This window comes from Cyrtonyx montezumae, unplaced genomic scaffold, assembly GCF_038088225.1.
Source record: "Cyrtonyx montezumae isolate F1298 unplaced genomic scaffold, pur_monq_1.0 scaffold_10, whole genome shotgun sequence".
In the NCBI taxonomy this organism is placed as follows: domain Eukaryota; kingdom Metazoa; phylum Chordata; class Aves; order Galliformes; family Odontophoridae; genus Cyrtonyx; species Cyrtonyx montezumae.
This window is the reverse complement of record NW_027071826.1, coordinates 48312545-48335206: the sequence shown is the minus strand read 5'-3', so window position 1 is coordinate 48335206 and position 22662 is coordinate 48312545. Positions and strand designations below refer to the sequence as shown.

The following is a 22662-nucleotide window of genomic DNA, read 5'->3' as shown; positions in this document are numbered from 1 at the left end:
AGCGTGTTACTTTTATTATTAATCATTATCTATCGCCACAACTTTAGTACTTCAGTGTAAACGTTGCAAAACATACATGTGATTTAACAGATGGAATATTGACAGAATCACTCTTGATCTGGTATCTATCCACAAGATCTACAAATAAGGCATATGGTCAGCAGAGTAGGAGAATGTAAATTAACAGCCCGAGTGCTTTACTTTCCTCCCACACACCTTAACTCTGTCAGTTATTCTGCTGGAATCCTCATAGCAAATCTGGTATCTCAGATATCTCTCTGGTATCTCACACCTGAGGAAGGCTGTTAGCTGTCTGAAAAGTCATTGTCTTAGTTTTGTCACTTTCCTGTGCACAAAGGAAACAAACAGTGAATAGCTAGAGGGCTTCGTCTTTCAAAAAACACAACAAAAACTTGACAGTTTTCTGCTTGGAAGATATCTGCTTGGCCTGAGAGACTTCACTTGTTCGCTCTCACGCACTTACACTCCACTGACACTTAATTCCACTGAGAGGATCTTGACATAAAACTGCAGAACTGGTCACATCTCGGTGATAGAAGCTTGACAGTTTTCCCACATGGCACTACCAAAACTTCCCATCAGTAGCAGTGAACAGATTTAGCAAGGTGGCCACTTAGCAACCAAATGCTTTTGTTTTGGCAGTCTTACAGCGTGGCGCCGCCTCCTTTTGGGTTGAACACACTCCTGATCATGTGTCGGCCACTGAAAATCCTGCGGGGGCATTTTGCTGTTCTGGCTCTCCAGCTCTTCACAATCACTGTCGTCTGGCTGAGCTGAAGGGAAGTGCCTATCCGGATAAATCTCTTTCAATTTGCCCTCAAAGAATACATCTAGACATCGTCCAGCCTCAGCAACCTCTGAATCTGGCTGTAAGAAAATAAATAACCATTCAGTCTTACTGCACACAGCAATCATCAAGAACGAAACAAATGCCCACCTTCCCTTAACATCTTGTCTTGGATCTCTCTGCTTCATCTCCATTAGACTCCTGCCCTCTTTCTACAGGCCATTAATTCCCCTGCATTTACAGTGTAAGTAAAAACCAGACACTGCTATTAAGGGAGATGATTCTGCACCTTTAAAAAAAATGATGTGCAGTGGTCTAGAAAGAATAGCAGTTGCCATCACTTATGAATATCTATGCACCTGAATTTTCCTAGCTATTTTGCTGGATACACATGGCTTCTCACAGTAGACTCATCATCGCTCTAAAATAGATCCATATGCATCTCCAGCTTTTAGACATACATGTATCTCCATTTCTGTCATTAATGAAAAAAACTATGTACTTTCCAAAGAGTAAAACTGATTAATCCTGTTGCTTATCCCAATCCTGTATCCAGTGTCAATGGAACCAATAGTGTTATGCCACTGTGACAGCTTTAAAGTGCAACTCTCCATGTTGTATTCCCTCACCCGTGTGTATTAAAAACCTACATAATTGAACTTTGCACAGTTCCAAAACATGAGACGCACGTCAGTCACAAGTTCCTCGGGTGCACAATAGTGGAACTTATCCTTTTTTTGCAGCTTTTTTCGTATGATTGACAAATCCATTGGCCTTTTGATGATCTGATAATAATGTCGGGCCTGCAATAGGAAAAAGGTACAGTTGTATAAGCCTTTTCATTAAAATATTTCCTCTCCAGTTAATTCTATCTAAGTTTGGACCAAAGACACTGCAGAGGATTCCCAGCAGCAAAGAAGAGAGCTCTGGTCCTTTGGGACCTACACTTGCATCTCCTCTTCCTTTAGGTTTGATTAAAACGATGCTTGCTCGCAAGATTGGCCTTAAAAGTAACACACTTCAACATCTACTATGCCATTTGCACTTCCTAAAGTTTATCCCCAGATAGAAATGTCATGGTTTAACCATAATCAATAATACATGTAGCATTGATAATTTAGCTACCATTTCCCCAAAGCTGTTACAAAAATAATGTGCCGAGGTACTGAAGCTGATACTCCGGGTAGTCTGCCAAGAGCGACTGAAAATTCGCTACTATGCAATCTTCTTAAAGGTCAACAAAAGCATTTTTCAGTGGCACCAACTATCAGGGTTTCTCACTCCATAAATCTTTCTGGATCAAAACCTACTTGTTACGTAACTCTATTAGACCACTGCAAGCTTTATTAGGTGGAATGGCTTTTAATCTTGTTATTTGCACTATTCCTTCATGCATAGCTACTCTTTTTTCTCATTTTTCTCCTCTAACTTGTTCCACTGTTAAAATTGCATGAATCTTCATCTTCCTTAAAATGGCTAGTTAACGGTTGAGTACATGGATAGAACTGCAGTCTCTCCATCTTCCCCTGAATACAACCACGTTACTGCCCTTAGACCAGAACACAAGGAGCCCAGGGTTATTTCTACAGATCTCTTTTACAGCAGTACAACACTCTTCCTTCATACAAGAGGTCAACTTTCATAATTACTGGGACACCTTACATGGTATTCTACCAGCATTATAAACTGACACCCAAACTTGGTCCGAGAACATTGGGCAGAACTTTCCTGCCTCTGACATAACATCTTCAAAGCACTCGCAAGTGGGAAACAACTACCCCTACCTAAGAAGCAACATTGTTCAGGGAATAAAAGGGCTAATTAGTAACTTTTGAGATGACAGAGGAGAAATTCGTGATGCATGCCAGGATATTCTTTGGCTTCCCTCTGACACAAGAGGTGCTCAGTACTTACCAGGGGGCTGACGGGTTCATGGAACGGGAGGCTCATACTACTGCAGAACAGGGACAGCACCAGCTTTTCACACTTCTGCAGAAGCCAAATTTGAAATACATTTTAATTCAAAACAAGCAAGTTTCATCCTTGTACTTAGTTCATCAGTCGTACTAACAAGAGAAGGTTTTACATAATCTGTACAACCTTGATGCAAAATGGCATGCTTCATTCTAACCTGGGGGACGTTTTGCCTTGCTGCATTTCATAGTTTTGAAAGTGAGAACAGTAAAAGGAAAGGAAAAACAATCAGCGTTATGTAACATATTTTGTATGCACATGTCTTCCCTGGAAACTCTTGGGAATTCCTCACTGTCACAGTTTCTAACCAATTCCATTTTCTGAAAAGAACTTCACTTCTCAACACCCAGATCACGACTATTTCTGGTCTGCTGTACCCACTGTAATGCAAACAGGAATCACACAGATTTTCAGAGGTCACATCCAGCTCTTTCTGGACACAGTAGCTCAGGTCTGGAAACATCACAGCTGAAGCTGAAGGTGCTAAGGGATTTGATTTAGTAGTTCAGTGGGTAGGGATAGTGATAGGAGGATGGTTGGACTAGATGATCTTGTAGGTCCTTTCCAACCTAATGAACCTATGAACCAAGGGGCTTCACTCCTCTGAGAACCACTGCTGATGCCTGTAAGTACAGTGCCTAATCCTAGGCTTCATTTGTGCAGCGCCAGCTCAGCAACTGGACTCAACAGTGCGGACTCAGCGTCTCTGTCCAGCTGTCACTAATATACACAGGACATCTGTTTGTAGCTTCTAGCATCCTAGTGCCAAACTGACTCTAAGAAAAGGCAGTTTTAATAAGAGATTTGGAAGAAAAAAACTGGTAATGAAGATACAAAAAGGATAAACTTTCATCTATGCTGTTTTAGCAGTGCCTAAATGTCATCCTAGAGGGGATTAACGTTCTGTATGAAGTCAGTAAAGTGACTGCGATTCAGCTGAGAGCCAGAAAGTGCCTGCATCAGAAAATGTCCTTGCAACTGGCCTAAGTAGATGTCTGAGAGGGTGCCAAGTCTTAAAAGAAAACAATTTGGTGGTACAGTGCCAGGCACAGTTGACACAGAGAAGCGTGGTCTGCTGCTGAATGTGACTTCCTTGTTCATTTTTCTATTGCATCATTTTCATTTTACATTAAACAACAATTTTCTAGAAAGAACAGAATGATATAAGCAAATATTTACGATGCTTTTGTTGTATTTTCTATCCTCGGAAACATCCTAAGAGCATCTAACTCAAAACAGTTGACTTTTCAACAAAGAGATAGTCTCATGCTGAGATTGTATGTCCTTTCCTAAACAGTAACAGGATATAGTTATTCCCACCTTCTGATCATAGTCATCAAGGCCATACTGTGCATTACAACTACGAGCATAGCGTGTGTTTTCACAGTCGTATTCTACCTCTGGCTTCATGGGATTACGACAAAGCGTACACACCCATTCCCCCCTGCAAAACAAGAAACCAAGAATCTCTGTAACATTTGGGCAGCCATTTTATCAAACAGCAAACATCAGAAATGGCTGTATTTTGAAACAATTCTCATTTTCACATGCGCAAACAATCTTAAATCTTAAGCCCATTCTGTTTGATGTTCTTCAGGGTATTGGAACACAACTCAGAATGCAGTATTTTCAGATTTTGTTTATCGCACTGCTTCTGTTGCAGACAAAATACATATAAATTTTTGAAATCACCTAGCCACAGTGTGTGTAGATGTACTTATTAAACTGCCGTTTAAAATAAACAAAGGAAAAAACAGCCAGCAAAGTGAAAAATAGCCAACAATAGGGTCAGAAGACAAAACTTGATCCACTAGAAAATAAATATCAAGGAAAAAAATCAAGGAATATCAAGGAAAATAGCATTACCAAACAAGTTAGTGTGTGCAAGCATGTGGGGTCCCAAAACAGACATAATTATAGACATAACTCTGCATAAACCTAAGCACTGATCCCAGGATATCTGTTTTCAGAAACCCCTTGAAGAATTTCATGAGGAGAGTGCCAGATTCTGCAACATCAGGACCAGGCATATGGGTGTCATAGAAAGATGAACACAGAAGTTCAGTTACTGAAATTTATTTCGTTAGAAATCTAACTTTGCCTAGAAAATTTATTTTACAAGGAAAACGTATTTCTCACAGTGCTTTAAAATGAGAGGTTAGCGATGACTCCGCTCGTACAGAGAAGAGGGAAAAGCCAACACATGGAAATTACTGCTTTCGGAACAGATAAAACAAACTACAATCTCCAATATCCTACCAAGTATTTGCTCAGCAGAGACTGCTATTTGGCCTTAGCACAAACCAAGTAGCATTTGGACCCACCTAGAAACGATCTGTAAGTGACTTCAGAACGATACAACACCAGTAATGCACATTACTTCTGAAGTTTGGTAGGCAGACATGTACTTCATTCTCTGTTATTGTCACATACAATGTGTCTGTGACAAGTTGCTAGGGACTACATGTCTTAAGAAACCTAGGTCCTAAATAAACACTGCCAGAAAAACTCCAGTAATCCTAAATTTCCCCTAAGACTGGACGGAAAACTGAACAGGAGCTCAATCATTGCTTTTGCTTTGTAGGGGAGAGCTGACATCTACACCACAAATGTTACGTGAAAGTTGGAATGTTAGTTTTCTCCAGTAAGATGTAACTGTGTTTTTAAAGCTCTACATCTGCCACTTCCTTTACTGTAGCAGCCAGCTAACTTTACAGAAGGCACACACAGCTGGGAATAGCATTTCATCTAGTTCCTAATATGCAAGACAATTCTTCCCGTTCAAAGAAAATAATAAAAAAAGAAAGTAAGAGATGCAGTTGCCCTCCTGTTGGGTTGACACATTCATCCCTGAGGTTACATTCTACCCCAAGGCAATAAGCAGAAAGAGAGCACATTAGCAAAATGCCATAAGTACTCACACTGGAAAGCTGAGTAGGGCTGGAACATGGCAGGAAAGATGGAAGACCTTGGGGCAGTGATCACAGCACAGTAGTTCTCCTCCATTAAGACACACAGCACAGAAGTCCTCATTCTCGATTGTATTGACTTCCTGAGACACTGGAGATTTTTTCATGATGGAGGTGCCATTGGTGAGCTTCTGATCAACAGATGGAATATCTGCAGAAGGAGATTTTATCTGTCCTGCAGCCTGGGTTATGAGAAATTTTACGTTGCCTGAGTTCTCTTCTTTGGATTTCAGTCCTTCCGGTGAATTTCCTTTATTTATCTTGAAGAAAGAAAAATCTGGGATAACACAATCATCACTTTCATATATATGCATATAAAAGCAGCAGTTATCTACAGAAAAGAAATGGTTTCTCTACAGAAAACTCTACAGCAGAGGACACTGGGGTTTGGCAGGCCTATGCTCAGCTCAGCACCTGCCAGTGGTTGGCCAGATCATCTTGGTCAAGTCATTTCCTCCACATACCACAGTGTTATAGCTCAGACAAATTTATACAGATCTGGTGTCTGTGACATGAGATATCAAATACTCGATGACCTTATTTGTTCTTTCTGGAAAATGTCTGATATGGGGCACCTCTACCAGGTGCAATTTTTACAGGAAGCAAGTAAGAAAACCTAAGAATATAGTTTTTTCTTCCCAACAGAAATACAGATTCCCTTCTGTGGAAAGAAGTTCACCTTTAAGACTTTGGAGAAGTGATACAATATTAAGTTTTTCAAAATCTATAACACTTATTTCTGGAATTTGCTCCTATCACTCACGCTGCAATGCCTGAACAAGGAGTAAGGTCAATTTCAAGGTATTTATCCTATGTTTGTAATTCAACAGACAAGCTAGGCTGCCAGAACACACAAACGCTACAGCTATCTGATCTCAGAGACAGACTTCTCAGAAATTGAAGTAGCAGGAAGCTGCACAGCAAACAAAAGCTGCATCCTCTTACTTCAGCACATCACAGATGTATAAAGGATAAAACGAATCAACAAACTTATGTTAAGTGTATAATAATTTCCAGTAATTCCGAATGCAAGTTGGTGAGACAACAGGGAGAAAGCAGGTAAAACTTCAAGCAAATCCCACTCACTTTTATAGCCATACTCGAAGAGTGGGTCCCATGTTCAATCATTAGGAGAAAACTGCCTTCCTGCCCACTCTCCTGTGGCTGAAGCTTAAAAACTGGTAACTCCCCAGATTCTGAGGCACATACTTTCAGACGTTCCAGTTTCACGTAGGGGATCCTCAGCTCTTTTGGTCCAGCACTGCCATTAAAATGACACATGGTTAAATTCAATCACGTTCCACAGAATTCTCCTTCCTACCCATTTTCAACATTTTTCATGTATATTCTTCTCTTTTTCCTTTGTAACTGTGACTGCCAAATCAAAGTTGACTAAAAGGTTAACTGGCTAAAAGGTTTTTCAAATGCCAGTTCTTTATGAAATCAGAGTGCAAACACATTTAATCAGGTATGCAAATCCGTCAGTACCTTCTGCCCTGTCCCCATACACATCGGTATACAACCCAAGTCACATTTGATGCTTTTCAAATAAGAACACAGCGTAACACTCAACCTTAAAATATTAGCATGGCAATAGCCAGAGCCAAAATTTAATAAAATTCTCATGATAACGTTAATCCTGTTCCCATTACACTTTCTTTGGTTTTCAATGGGGCTAAACAATTAATAGTTGTTTAAATGAGATACATTTTCAAACATTTGTGTGTTCTTAAAATCACAGCAGAATAACAGACATGCACAAACTCATCACTTCTTTTAAGCTGTTATTCTCAAGTGTAAGATAATACTCCATTAACCTCCAGAGTTATCACCAAGAAATAAATTTTCCGTTAGCATTAAGTATGAGTTTTCTAAATTCACGAATTAAATTCCATGGCCAGTGCTGTTACATAAAAAAAGACTGTTACCTGACATTCTGATTGCCTTTCATAACCATTTCAAAATGTTCCTTCCCACAGTTATTGGAATCTGGAACAGAAAATAAGAAAAAATAAAATATTTATAATATCAGAGTCAGATTTGGGTAGAACATACTTCAATATTCATGCACTTCTGACTGGTGTTTAATATGATAACACAAGTGAATTACGTGATCGTTTCATCTGTGCGTATATTAAATGTGTGCTATTTTCTATTCTGGGGCACAGCCTTTGTCTTTGCCTTAACTACAACTTCTGTATTGTACATGAGGAGCCTTTGCAAAAGTTTTTGCTGAAATGGTTATGTTCCTTTGGAGTTACAATTTCTTGAAAAAAGGAATGAAATTGTGACTCTCATTTGCCTCCTGGGGACAAAAGTTACATTATATGATTCCTTTATATCCTCCAGCACACACAGTGTAAAAACCTTGACCAATACTCGACACAAGCAATGAAACAACTTTGGAGAGATCAAATGGAGGCGGGGATGAATGGTCTGACTGATGCTCTTGTAAAGAGTAGTCCACTGACATCATCCATAACTTTGTCAGGAATTATTTTGATGTGGATGATATTAACAAGAAAATAAAGCAAATATGTCTATCTAGAGATGAGTGAGTGCTACCAAAACGTGCTTTTTTAAAGAAAACCTAGCTTGGGTCAGTGGTCTCTAGCCTGTTGCTTAAAAGCAATGTACCTTCAAGATAGTCATTGTTCCCAGCCACTGCAAACAAAACAGTTAAGGATAACAAGTAGAAGTGTATTTCATGTCATTCACCTACAACTGTTGCTAAGTTGAAATTGAATAGACAAGGCTCTAACTCATGAAGAATGCACTGAGACAACTCCAAGTATCGTGTTTATGAAGGCCAGGTTAGGTGAATGAAATCACATAGGAAAATAACTGACCAAGATGGGGACTGCTTTGTAGAAATAACTAAGGGTTCATGCTGTACTATTCACTACATGCAAGCCAATCAAGTAATACTGCTGCATAAAAATGGCAAATGCTGTCCACTACCTGTAGTGTAAAACACAGAAGCTGCTCTGCTCAGCACCCCAGAGGCCTCAGCTGTAACACTGCATTCAGCTGTGGGCTGCACAGTAATTGCAGAGCCCAGAATAACTCAGATGGAAAGAATTTGTTTTTTTTTCATTTTTTTTAAATCAACACAACAATAACAAAACAGCAAAAATAAGCCCCACAGCTGAGCCATGAGGAGTAACTGAAATCATTAGATTTGTATAGTCAAGGGAAGGGGTGGGAGGGTCTGTGCAAACCATGATAAGAAAAGAGGCTGTATGAGGGAAAATGACAAAATGATGTACAATCTTGCTACATCCCTTGGGAGTCAGGATAAGAAGTGTTTTGCTCTAAATTAAGCTGAAATGTTTAGATTTGATATTAGAAGAGAATGAGTCACTGGAGATACACACCATAAGTTGTGGTGTTTGGCAGCATGGTCCCACAGAAGCCACTTAATCCTACTGAGAGCCACTAGCAAAGATTTATTGCCTCTCTCACTGGTGAATTATGCACGCTGTGACAGTATCTCCTCAGGTCTCCCCTCACTGCACTTCTTCAGCCAATGGGAGCAGGATGGGAGTTGCTCACTATTCATGCTCTCTTTTGGGAAGGAAACAGCATTGAACTCAATGCTCCAGTTTTTTCATCCCTGGACTAGTGCTGTGCAGAGAGCAAACTTGAAGCGTTTGTTATGGGGCATGCAATTCTTCATGCTGGGGCTGCCCATCTCCAGAAGTCTTAGCCTGACTGAGGCACAGCTTTTTTTTCAGGGTGCAGCCAATCCTTGCTACTGACACATCAGATTGTGGCATAATTGTCACAATTTGGCATAGTACATACAAGAGAAAACAAATTCATCTCCTTGGCTCACTGAACTAGGCCTCCTTTGTACTAATTAGAATCCTCTGAAAAAAAAATACAGCATGGAGATAGAAATATTAATTCATCTTTTACAGGGAAATGCAGCCAAATATTGGCATAAGTCGACGAATAACAGCTTGATCCTGAAATCCCTTGCTTGCATGAACAGTTCCATTGACTTTTAAAGTTTGCAGGAATGAGGCTTTCCAGTGCAGCACAAGGATGCTGGCAATTTGCCCATGGAAAGAGTTAAATAAGGTCTAATTCCCCATTAAGACCTAAGATATAGGCCTTGGCTGAAGGGAATGTTCCACAGTAGACAGAGACAAGCAAAAGCACATACTGTGCAATATATTAACTTCACAAAAAATTTGCTCTGCTACTGACGTGAAGGACTTAACTGAAGGCACATCACATTTCGGAAGTAATTGTGTTTTTTTTTTTTAATTGAATTTGGACTCTTCAAACCAGCTCTTCAATAGTCATAACTGCAGGTCTCATTAATGGAAGTGCTTCTCAGAGAACTAATACCCTAGGTACTTCACACAGATGCACACGTTCCTGGCTCAGAGATGAAGGATGTTACAAATTCAAGACATATCATTTTCAAGTTTTTCTTCACAAATGAGATCAAATAATTTTCCACCGGATTAAGTACTTGATAATTGACGCTTGCTGGGAAAGCACATTTATGAAAGTACATTGATACATAAACTGTTTTGCAATACTTCTAATGCACTTTTCTAAGCGAAACAATGAAAAGCCTGGTACCTTCTTCATTTCTATGTGTTCTCATCCTGGTGTTCGCAGGAAGGAGAGAACTGTTGCTGAGTGGTTCAGAAGGAGAAGTACAACGCTGAGATTTTTTGACTGAAAGATTAATAGGTTCTTCCAGAATGTTTTGCATTGAAACACTAATTTCATTCACTGCATCTTGCCCAGCTGTAGCTAAGCTGCTTTCTGGATGATGATCCACAGAATTTAAGTCTTCATTTTCCAGCTTCAGGGGAAAAAAAAAAATCAAGCCTTATTATTAATTTTCTTAATAAAAATTGTATGCAATCAGTCTTTAAGTACTGGAAGAAAACTGTTCTTACTGAACCAGTTGTTTTTCCGTGATTAACCATAACACGTGCTATCAATGAAAACAATTCCATTTCAGCAGAGAAGCTTGAGTGATTCCTACCTTGCACTTAGCACTGCCCTGATGTGCATCGCCTGGAGAGAGGATAGGAGAAACCCCAGGGCTCAGCTCAGCCATAGCTCTTCCCAACACCAAGCCGAAGCTGGGCACTGGCTCTGGTGGAGTATCACAGTCACAATGGGTGTTTGGGGATGGGCCAACTGCTACAGTGGATATGCCTTGCACCTGTGGATCGGCCGACCTAGATAATCTTGAAGGTAGTTCCATTTCCAAATCGTTTGAAAAGCCCACAATGCCTAATGATGCTGAACGCTGGAAAAAGAAATAAAGTTTGTTAACCAGTTTTTAGAAGCAAAATACTGCTGTCTCTATAACGGTTAAGACATTCTGCTATTAGTAATGAATCAGTCACAAGGTCATGCGAGTATCGACTGTAATCCAACACCATTCTGAGAAGATTCATCGTTTCCCTATCGAAACTGAAAACTAGAAAAGGAGATGCCCAACTTATTCTTCTGTAATTTACAAAAATTGCCATCCCTTCATTGCTCCAAGGGATCCAGATTTTTAACTCCCTACAACAAAGGGGAAATCGAAGCATGGAGAACACTGTGCTTAAATCTATCTTTGATGCCAACCCTATTAACTTGCATTGAGTCACTCAAGGGGAAATATGATTCAGACCAGAAATTTTACCATTTTATTCAGAAATCATCAGATCATTTTACTTAAAATGAAGATTTAGAAGAAATAAGATCCAGATATGACGTTAAGTGGATGAAACTTGTTACTTTACGATGCTACATACTTTATGGTAGCAAATCCATCCCATTAAAACTTAAGACACTTGCCCTTTAAATATCATAATGTAAAGTCATCTTATACATACTAAGAAGGAAAGGATCTACAAGTCTAGTTGCAAAAGAAACGAAATAGCCTATTTACTGAAGTCTCTACGATGACAATTTTAGCAAGATGCAGACTCTAGTGTCTTGCGATTTGTCACTGTCAAAAATACGGTTATGCAAAACAAAGTAAATCCACTCATCTATGTGACTTTCCTAAGCTGCCTTACACCCAGGAACACGTGGCTGAACTGAAATTGGGTCTCTGCTAGCATCCATATGAAGCAAATACAAGCAGCCTTAAAGTATGAAGATGTGTGTCATTTTGATATACAATTTTCCATAGTTCAGTGGTGTTTCATTACCCTTGATAATCAACTGAATATAGCACTCACTACAAAATAAATCAAGACAAAAAGAAATTTGCTGATTGCATATGAATTACAGTTTAATTTCATTGTCGTACTGTTTTTTCTGCTAGGGGCCTATGACTTGGAAATGAATTTGAGACCCATTTCCTAGATTTAATTAGCATTTTTCTCAACTGTTACTCTGGTTTGGATTTTCACTTTGTCCATCTTAATCTGGCAGTGGTAAAGACAGTATAGGTATACAGACATACTGAGCTGTCAGATGTTCCTGTGTAAATCCTACATAATGCCAAAGACATCAGTCCTAAATCTCTGCCTGCAATGCATATCACCTTTGTGCTAAGAGAACATTCTGCCCACAGACATCGACTTTCATTTAAGGAGATAATTCAATTTCCTTTTCCTCAATTTGCAATAAATGCTACAGCAGTGATCACTGATTCAGGATCATATTCAAGGAGACAAAATGGCCTTCTTTTTGAGACAAAAAGGTCAGTTCTTCTGCAGTTTTAGGGAACGTTTGTGCCATTCTACCACTGAATGTTCTAGTAAAGCTATTTTTAGCAGACATAAAGGGTCTTTTTTCATGTATTAGGCACCCCAGATACTAGTGGGTCTCTGCAACCAGGGTATTCAACATCTTCCTCTTGAGGCTACTTTACCAAATCTAAGCTTTCTGGGCTTGAATAAATTCTTGAAACCAGCTAAATCTAGTTAAACATGTTCATCCTACCTCACAAGTGAATCAAAAAATACAACACAGCAAAGCAAGAAATGCACTGGTGGAGGCACCAATTTCCTTATCTCCCACATACCTAAGATTGCTCAGGTTTTGAACAAAATGAATGTACGAAGGTCAAAAAGCAACCTGGTCTTCATGGTCCCATATGCCACAAATGATGACCACAAATGCCCAAAGTGTGCTGTTCGTGCCATAATTTGTTTGTGACAGGTTCCCGCACATGGAGTGGCAAAGGTGGCCCCAAGAATGCCAAAGAGTACATATTCTCTTTTTTCATTCTGTCACTCTTTATCACATGCCTTTTTCAGATGATAAATATGCAAATCGTTCTTAAATTACTTACAGAAAATAAACAAACAAGAAACAGAATTCCTGCTTGAACTGAACAGAGGGACTGTAATCAGCCTTGCCTTTTCCCCTTATTTCGAAGTCTATTGTGAGTTCTACTCAAGTCCCTGAGAGGTAGTTAAATATTTATTTAGCTAGATTCTCCAACGTATTGGGCATCCGTTATGGATAACTACCTAATGATGTGCTCCATTAGGAAAGGACATGCTGAGGCACACGTTAAGAACATCACCCAAAGCTATACAGCACACTCACTGGAGACCTTGTTGGCTGTTCACTTCTAATCATTACACACATTGCCTTTAATTGTATTATAAAATTGTGCCGTCACGTGTTACATACCAAGGCCTCTATCTGTGATGATCTGCCTATGTGTAACTGTATATGCTGTGGGTAAAATTCTAGCTCTATTACAGAAATAGAATTACTTCTGGACTCAGAGAGCTAAGTTTACTTACTGGGAGCAGTCACTGGGTCTACTCCTACTGAAGGAAAAAAGAAATAGATATAGATCTAGAAATCTGTTACAACAAATATGGTTACAAAGTCAAAAATTAATGGCATTGTATGGCCATATATTTTTTACTCTTCTAGCTAGCATCAGTTTCTTAAGAGACCTCTTTAGATTATATAAGCTAATATGAATCCTTACTCTTGTTAAAAAGAAAAAAAAAAGAATAATGAGGCCATCAAACTGCCATCTGTCTTTCCCTTGGGGCAAAAGTTAATTTTGTAGTTTTTTTAATGATGAAACAACATTATGATCTTTCAGTGCAAAATATTAAAACTCAGAGTTAAGAACAGACACATTCCGTTCTGATCCACGGAGCTGCTGTCAAGTGTGAAGTGAACAATGCACTGGGAACAAGGCTCATTAATAACCTATTAATTCACTCCCTAAAATAATCATTTCTTTTGCCATTAGCAAAAATTTCTCTTCTCCCTTGACAGTTCCGCTAGTTTTTGCAGACGGGATGCCTTTAAAGAAAGAATTGATCTGTTTTATGAAAGCTCTATTGCTTTTACATCGCACCCTTTGAACAACAACAGGCATTAATTATGCTCTTGGGTAGATGGCAGCTTCAGCTGTAGGTTAATTTCAAAACTTTTTGACATTTTAATGTACAGCCTGGCATGTCAAACTACATCTAGGACATTATAAATGAAATTCTCATTGTCTCATAATTAATTTTGGACTGATGATTCCTATAATATAATGGCAGCTGCATCACCACCCCAAAATGTCTCCTATCACAAATTCCACAGCTATGGCAGTGAAAGGTAAGAATACAGAACATGCAAAGTGCCTTCAGAGAACAAAAAATAAACATATTGTTTAGTTCAAATATTTCTTTGATCACTCTTGCATTTAAAAAGGTCCAGTGTAAACATGCAGCACTAATACAGAAGAATTCTGAGAAGCAAATACTTACCTTGAAACACTGGGATTAGGATTTGTTAGGATTGTTTTGGCAAAGTCTCAAGGCTGTTGACATTAAGTGTCACAGATAAAGAGAGCTAAAACTAGGAACCGCCAATTCTCTTTGCTATAAGAGAAATAACACACTGCAAATGCTTGCAGAGTAATGAACGGCTGCTATTAAGTGGAGCAATCCCCCTGGCAGCTCGTTATGCTAGGAGGTTAAACAAATGTACTACTCCAATCCAGTTGTTTAACTCACCACATACAGCAGCACCGATAACGCAGTGTACACATGCTTCCTATTCATTTTTCCCCACTTCAGAATAGAATCCAAAGGATTTCGTTTCCGTTTTTATGAGAAAAACAATCCAAAGCTTCCTTAACATTTTGTCTGAATAAACTGGAGCTGGCTTCAAGTGGAAGGAGGAAGAGATTGTACGGAGCAAGCAGCATCATGTTTTATTTATCCTTTTTTTCCAGGTCAAAGCAAAAGGTTTTGTTAAATTAACATTCTGGGAAATGTACCTAATTGCATTAAGCATGAATACATCTGTGCTGTAAGCAGCTCAATTCTTTAAAGCAAAAAAGTACTGATACTTTAGAAACCTGCAGGACCTCAGATTACACATTGCTATAGTCATTTCTTTCACATCTAACCCTCCCTAAAGTTACCATTATTATTTAAAAAGCTGTGACAAATTCACTCCACCCCCAAGATCAGATACAACGTCCTAGGGTCAGGTATTAAGTTATTACTTTTAATCAGTAAGCAATGACAGCACATTCAATGCAATACCAATGACAATAAAAACATGACCCTTGCTCCCCAACTCTTCCCTTCTCACAAATTTTGTTTTCCTTCAAAAGCAATGTAAACAAACAAACAAACCAAAACAGAAAGGAAGCACAAAAACAAAATGCCGTTAGTTAAGCACTCGTCACCTAGATGGAAGGGTTGTCCCTAATAGAGGAGCAAAAAAGCAAATACCCCAAAATGCCACCTATGACAGACTGAGATCATCTGCTTTTTCTGATAACCCTGCAACAATGGTGATGCTGGCATGGGAATGCCCAAGAAGCCCCCACACATTCAATCCCAGAGGGAGGACCCACAATGAACCACTGTATCAGTCATGCTACCCATCAAATGCCACTGTTGCATATAATTGGACCAAAACAGAATTCTCCTTCAGAATGCTCTCAAGAGTGCTCCTTAGATGCTATGGATTTATTATTACTATTATTTCCCCATTTCACATCACAGAACGCTGAGACCAATAGTACCACAGTGAGCTCAGAAATTACTAGACAAATTCATGGAGGAAGGGTACAGCTGGGGAACAATTGCCTGGGTACAACCTGCAGTTCAGAAAGTCTCTAAAGGGCTGCTTTTCAGAAGCTGGCGTAGTACATCACCAAATGATCAATTTAAATTTACCTGATTCTTATGCCCTTTGCTAAGTAACTACTATAGGATACAGTTATAACTGAGCAGATAATGATATTCAGTAATAATTTACAACCACTGTGTCTGACATATTCAGAGATTTATTTTAAGCAAGTGGAGAAATAACAGCACAAAGGAAGAAACTGTCAAAAGCTGCTGAGGAACGTAATCGAAGCTTAGCTTTACAAATGCTGTCCTGATCCCAGTGTTCCAACGGGCAGAACTCTGAGTGACAAAGCCTATTATATTTTTAGGATGAGCAGGGACTGGACAAAATGTACCACAGCCCAGGATCCAATCAGCAGCTGGACAAGGTGAGGAATCCTCCCCTCTCAGAAGTAATGGCCCTGCTCTTAACTAAAGGAAGGGATGCACTTACAGAGTAAGAAGGAGAAAGCTCCAGCTAGCTCCACAACAAATGCAGATGGTATATTGTAGGAGTACCTAAGCCTTAAACTATAAATTTGTTTTAGATATATAGTAACTTTGACATTTCTTTAAATACTGAGTACAGCTTTTAGATCCCTTGCTCATCACATTAAAATGGCAACTAGGTGTAGATATGGAAAACAAGGACCACTTGCCCCTCCTGAAAACACAATTAGGCCAACAATACCTTATTATCCTTGCCTCTGCTCCTAAATAGATCTCACTACAGTCCTGTGTGCAAATTATTGACTTTGTAGCATCCTATGTAAAAGCAGCAGGCAGCCCACATTACTACAGGAGGTTGGTAACCCTCACCACAAAATTGTAAATCTGAGCATTCATTCCTTCACACGCCAACAGAGCAATTTCATGACCTATTTGCAGGAGCTTAACAAAGCTAATAATCTCAGTGTCGAGACTCATCCACTGTCTTGTTGGCATTCTTACTGGAGAGGGTGGGCATTTCACAGGTACAGGGTGACTCCACAATTCAAAACAGGGGTCTCAGCTATGTGAGTGAAATATATTGATAGGAGGATGTGAAGAGAAAATTATATCCATTTTGCATGTAGACTGAAAACTTCTATTTCTAGTGTTGAAATTCTTAAAAGGCACTAATCAAGCCCTAATTTTTTTTTCTATATGCAGTACTTCTGATTTATATCAAACACTCAATGGTTTTAAGCATAGAAACATTCACTATGCACAAAAAAATCTCAATTTGTGGGGAGAGTAATTAGAGGTACATACAGGAAGACAGAAAGGCTGACAAAATAGCATCGCTGTTGTTCCAAAAACAGTGCAACAAATAAAAAGTAGCCTACACATAACTGAAGTCACACATTTAGAGACTATACCACACGTGGGCACAACCAGGAGTTAGTCTGAATTAGAAGACAGCAGCAGCTTTGGTGTTATTGTTTCACTGACACCAATTAGAAATTCCTGCTTTATAATTCTGGAAAGACAAAATAGAGCAGTGCTTAATTTTTGTCCTAACAGAGTCTAAGCTGTTAAAACCTGAGGACTTTTAAAAAGTGCCTGAAGTGTTTCATCGTTGCTTTGCTGCTTTTGTTTATGAATAATCGGCTTTACACGTGAGGGGCAGAAAACAGTTCTCATCAGAACAACTCAAACAGGCATCTCTGAACTCAAAGGCACTCAGGGCACATACAAACAAGATCCCATGTACAAACAACTCAACTAGTTATCAGTCCATAATGACAAATGCACGTGGTAAGCATGTTTCACAGGTAAAACACAACTGCACAATCAAGTCTTGCGCCTCTTCAAAATAAAGGAAGTCACTGGACTAATGGAAGCTTGTATTTGTTCAGATCTGTCAAATAAATAAATTAATAAATAAAATCACCAGTTAATTCTGAGTTTTGCTATGCACTTGTTCATACAGCTTTCTCATTAAAGAAGTTCAGCAGCCAGGGTACACTAGCAATGCTGTGCACAGTGAAGGGTGTCAGAGTTCAGCAGAACTGCAAAATGAGGCCAAGAAGTGCAACACCAAGCATTCTCCAAAAGGCAGAATACAATTCTCAAGCAAGAAGTTTCTCTAGATATTTTCTCTACTATATTTTCCAAGTGCCATACTTTGGCTTTCTCCACATTTGCATTTTTCTGTGCCCTCCAAGAAAATAAGAGATATGAACACAGGCTGTATAAAAAGTGGACAGACACCTATACAGAAATTTTTGTCTGAAGACAAGTGAGGAATCAAATAATCAAATAAAACAGAGATGATAGTGAATAGACATCCTCTTATTCTTAAATAAGAACCAGTCTCCCATTTAAACTTAGCTTTGTTTCAGTTGCCAGCAAAAGCAGATACCTTCAAACAGCATTCATGACAAATACATTTTCAAGAGTTTCCTTACTGCTTTGTTACTATTCATTTCTAATCAGCCATGGCCAGAGCTGTCAGAATATTATGACTTCACCCCAAACAGCTCATTAGAAAAAAATAAATACAAGCAAAGATGGGCACTGAAACTCCTGAGCATCCTCACTTCTTGCAGATACACCAGAAATCCAGTAAAAACTTTAGAGATCGGTGTTGTCTGCAAAAAGATATGCACATCTCAGTACCAGTAGAAAAATTTCCCTATTTTTTTCCTCAGTGTACCCTCTTCTTGTCACCTATATGGCTTTTCTTCCTTCTTCTGTCCTTCATTTTTCCCCATCAGACTACATCTGTCTCTTGCACTTGTACATCAATTTTCTTCCCTATTTCTGACTTCTCATTTCAGCTGTCATTTTAGCCATTTCCTAAGGCAAAGGTAGCCCACTTGCAAAGAATGTACACAGCCTTCTCAGTCCTATGCTCTGTGATCAGAGGTTGGGGGAGATCTGCTTCCATACGTCATAGTTCAGAGGCAAAAAGCATTATCTCAGAACACTGGGATGCCACCAACCTGATCCAGAAGTGCCATCACATTTACAGGATTAGGTTAGCAGTCGCAGGTTTCACTGTGGCTTCCAAATTTGATTTCCATGCTGCTTCCATACCCTCAGTAATCATTAGCTATCTGTCTTTCTACAATTCCCAGAAGGGTCATAAATATGTTGGGTCAATAAAGTAAGATAAACTAACTTATTTTCTCATGATAGCATGGAAAGACAATTTCTTCCACAATATTACATGCACAAATTCCAAGAAAATATATCCATGAAACACTTCTACATGGCACAGAACATAAGGCATGCATAGAAATACCAAACAGATTTGAGCAACCAGAATACAAAGTGCTGTTCAGAGTATTTTAAACGAACTATGGAGAGGCAAAAGGGAGTTCAGCCACCTCACACGCATGAATCTCCTGAGAAAGATGAATTATCTTTTGCTTTTGCCTCTTGTTCAGTGGTTAGGGATGCCCAGCAGTGGGCAAGGATTAAAACATGGTTCTGTCATGTGCTAAAATATTCTAGGGATATAGAAATGTATGGATTTTCTGCTAATAAACAAAGAGTATAACAGAATTGTTACAACTCTTTCAGACACTATGTTTTCACTAACAACTGTTATTTCCACTATTTTTAAGGAGACCTTTCAGGACTTCATCAGAATCTGTGAGTCCTTTTTCAAATTCAACTGCTGGAAGTATGTTAGTAGAAACACCTGACAGTTAAATCACTAAAGACAGGAAGTGGACAGAATGTTTTGAAAACAGATAAGCTATGTATTCACCAGTTCATGCTTAGCAGTCATACTAGCTATATCTAAACAGTACTAGCTTGTTGCTATCTAGGCACAGCATATACGCATTTCTGGAGGAAGCATACAAGGTTAGGTTATGATTATCTCTCAAGATTTACAAGCTATTTACACGACTTTTACTGTACTTTAATTTTTTTCACCTTGATTGCACATTCCAGTGTCATTTTATACTCAATATCAAGTTAAAAAATAAACAAACATGAATGGGAAAACAAAGTTCTTTATACCTTTCTCACTGGATGGAAAGTTGATTGTTGCAATGCTGTCTCGGGAGAGTGGCTGATGACACTGATTTCTTCATCTAATGACTGGGACACGAAAGGTGCATCACTTCTGTCAAGAGGAACTACAGGCTTCTGAGCATCAAGTTCAGTGGAATTCTCACAGACCTAAAAATCAAGATTAAGAGTCAGTGTTTTCAAAACCTTAGTAATAAACAGTAGCAAACTTGCATCAACACAGCATACACAATACAAAAGATAAACACCACAAAGATATTCAAAGTATCTCTAACTAGAGAGATAAATGAATATATAGAGGTAACTCCCCCTCATACATTCATAAGAAAAGGTCACTAAAGCAACTGAAATGTATAGCTATTCCAAAAGCCTGTCTGCCCATACGGGTAAGCCACTAAGAGTCATTCAAGGTGGGAACTCAGAGTTTACAGAATGAGAAACCTCCACCATCCTTCCACTGCAATTCTCGCTGTTTTGAAGTGATATAGTACCACCTTATCTTCCATACAGAGTTTGGATGCCCACCATCAAGCACTGTCTCTCTTTCAAAGGCAGGATCTCTGGGACTGGGATTCAAAAGATGGGTTTTACTCCATCTTTGCTATTACAATAAGGTCAGTTATTCAATTGTTCTGTCCTTCATTATACCTACGTACAAATTGTTCTGTCCTTCATCATACCTACGTACAAAGGATGAACGATGATGCTTTTATCCTCCCACTTGATCCTTGCCTTGTCTCTTCAGAGAGCCAGATCTTTAGGATCTGGGTTATTTACACAGCACTTAGCATAACATTTTAGACAGATCTCTGTGAGGCATGAAGCTTCTGCTGATTACTAGCATAGATAAAACAACAGAAAGTTCAACTTACATGAAATCTTCAAAGTGTCTTCCATTTCGGAGCTTCCACTGACCAAAAACAACAGGAAAGAACTTTTAAAACTTACTTGTGCTTCATCTTCGATTTGCTGCTGAACCAGGGCTGGTTGCCTCACTATGTAATTTATCTGACCAACTATGGTCTGTTGAACATGCTGAGGTGGCTTGGCTTGGTTCAGCTGCAAGCTGGACTGTCCTTGGGCCTGGAGAAGAAGCTCCAGATCCTTTTTCATCTCCTCCAATTCAAACTGATGGTGCATTATGTCCAGGCTCTGCTGCATGACCTGTTTGTGCGTGTTCTCACACTGACTTGGTGGTGGTGATGCTGGTGACAGCTGCTGCTGCGGTGGCTGCTGCACGTGGTTAGACTTTATCTTCTGAAGATGGCCAAGCTGTGCTTGCACAGTTGATGACTGCAAAGCAGTCTGGGAGCGAAATGGCTGTGGATGACTTGTGTGAACTTGCTGAGCCTCATGTGATACAACAGCATAACCCAAAGGTGCAGTTTGTTGCAGCTGCTGGGATGTTAAGAGCTTTCCCATCCTTCCAGATGTATTTTCTGACTCGGACCTTGACTGCTGCTCTAGCCCAGATTGTGTTGGCTTCAGAGGCTGGGAAACACCTCTTTGTTCTTTGTCATGTTGCTGCATGCTGTACTGCAGAGGAAAGTGCTGCTGATGCAGTTCAGGAGGCTGTCGAAAATGTTGATGGGGGTTGATGCTCTGGTGAGAAGGCTGAGCTTTGTTTGGGTGAGGTACACTGAGGCAGTGCGAGCAACACACAGGAACAGGACACTGAGCTGCATGGGGAAACTGATGTGGCTGGCTATTCACAGGTTCCAGCTGTGACGCTGAGGAACAGTGCCCATGATACAAGGGGGCCTGTAATCCTTGCACATTTCCATAGAGGAGGACATCTGAATGTGAAATGTGCCCACCTTCCACAGTGAAACCTCCTGCAAAGAAAAAAGCAAACTAACTCTCCAAAGATCTTGACAAATTTACATAATGAAAACTGCAAACGACAGCCATTCCTGTATCTTCACTTCATATAGAAACAGGCTCATACCCAACCCAAACAGTCCTTCAATATTCCTTCAAGATAAATCTTTCAAGACTCTGCAGTGATTTAAAATCACATTAAACTCCCACTGATGTCCATGGAACTCATGGTTGAAATACCAGCAAACGCTTTGAAAAACTACCCTCAACTCACATTATTTTAACTGATGGATATGGCTTATACTTCCCCTCTTCACTACACTACAAGCACGTTTTCCCATTCATAAGCAAAGGTAGAAATGACTGCTTTCAGATTAAAGCCAGAAAAATAAAAGAGATTGATGTTATGTAAGAAAGAATCATAAAAGCTAGAAATAGAAACGACCCATGAACTGATCTTATCCACACTTTTAGCCAAGAGAAAATGATTCCCTACATTTTTGCAACTGTTTTACCTCTTTCTAGATTTAAATATCCTAAAAGTGGATGAGAACCGACTCTTTATACCATCAATCTGCCCACCAAACAGGATTTACTGTAAAATCCCACAGCAGCTGAAAAATTTATAGTTGGTGGGAAACAAGCTCAAAGTATGCACATTCATCATATAAATAATACTGTCAATATTACAGTCGATGTCTTAATGTCATCTTTGTGCCCATTAATTGTAAGAATCTGAAGCACTTTTCAGTTCAGTTCTAGTTACACAGTGTTTTTTGATTAAACTTGTAGTTGTGTTCTTACATTGTCTTTTTCTAAAGCAATTGAAAATGACATTTATAAAAGTACATTCATAGGCAGTGTTTATAGAGTAATATTTGCAAATAACAATGCCTTTCAGTAGAGAAAAAGCATGAAAGTTTTCAGTCACAAAAGCATTTCTGCAAGGGCTGTGACAGGTAGAACCTGAACCACAAATCAAAACAAAAGGAGATTGCTTTAGGGAAAGTACACATATATACTGCTTGCCCTTTGGCACTTTCCT

The 22662-nt window shown here is 39.3% G+C and overlaps 1 protein-coding gene across 1 annotated transcript in view; it reads right to left on the bottom strand.

Annotated features, from left to right (window-relative positions):
* Positions 1-286: 286 nt before the first annotated feature.
* TRIM66 (tripartite motif containing 66) overlaps positions 287-22662 on the bottom strand; it is a 39637-nt gene continuing 17261 nt past the window's right edge. Inside the window, 12 exon segments of the mRNA XM_065755305.1 lie at positions 287-346; positions 670-888; positions 1459-1611; positions 2723-2797; positions 4103-4226; positions 5704-6011; positions 6838-7012; positions 7680-7740; positions 10351-10579; positions 10766-11035; positions 19785-19946; positions 20745-21631. Of these exon segments, the coding sequence (XP_065611377.1) occupies positions 287-346; positions 670-888; positions 1459-1611; positions 2723-2797; positions 4103-4226; positions 5704-6011; positions 6838-7012; positions 7680-7740; positions 10351-10579; positions 10766-11035; positions 19785-19946; positions 20745-21631 (2723 nt within the window).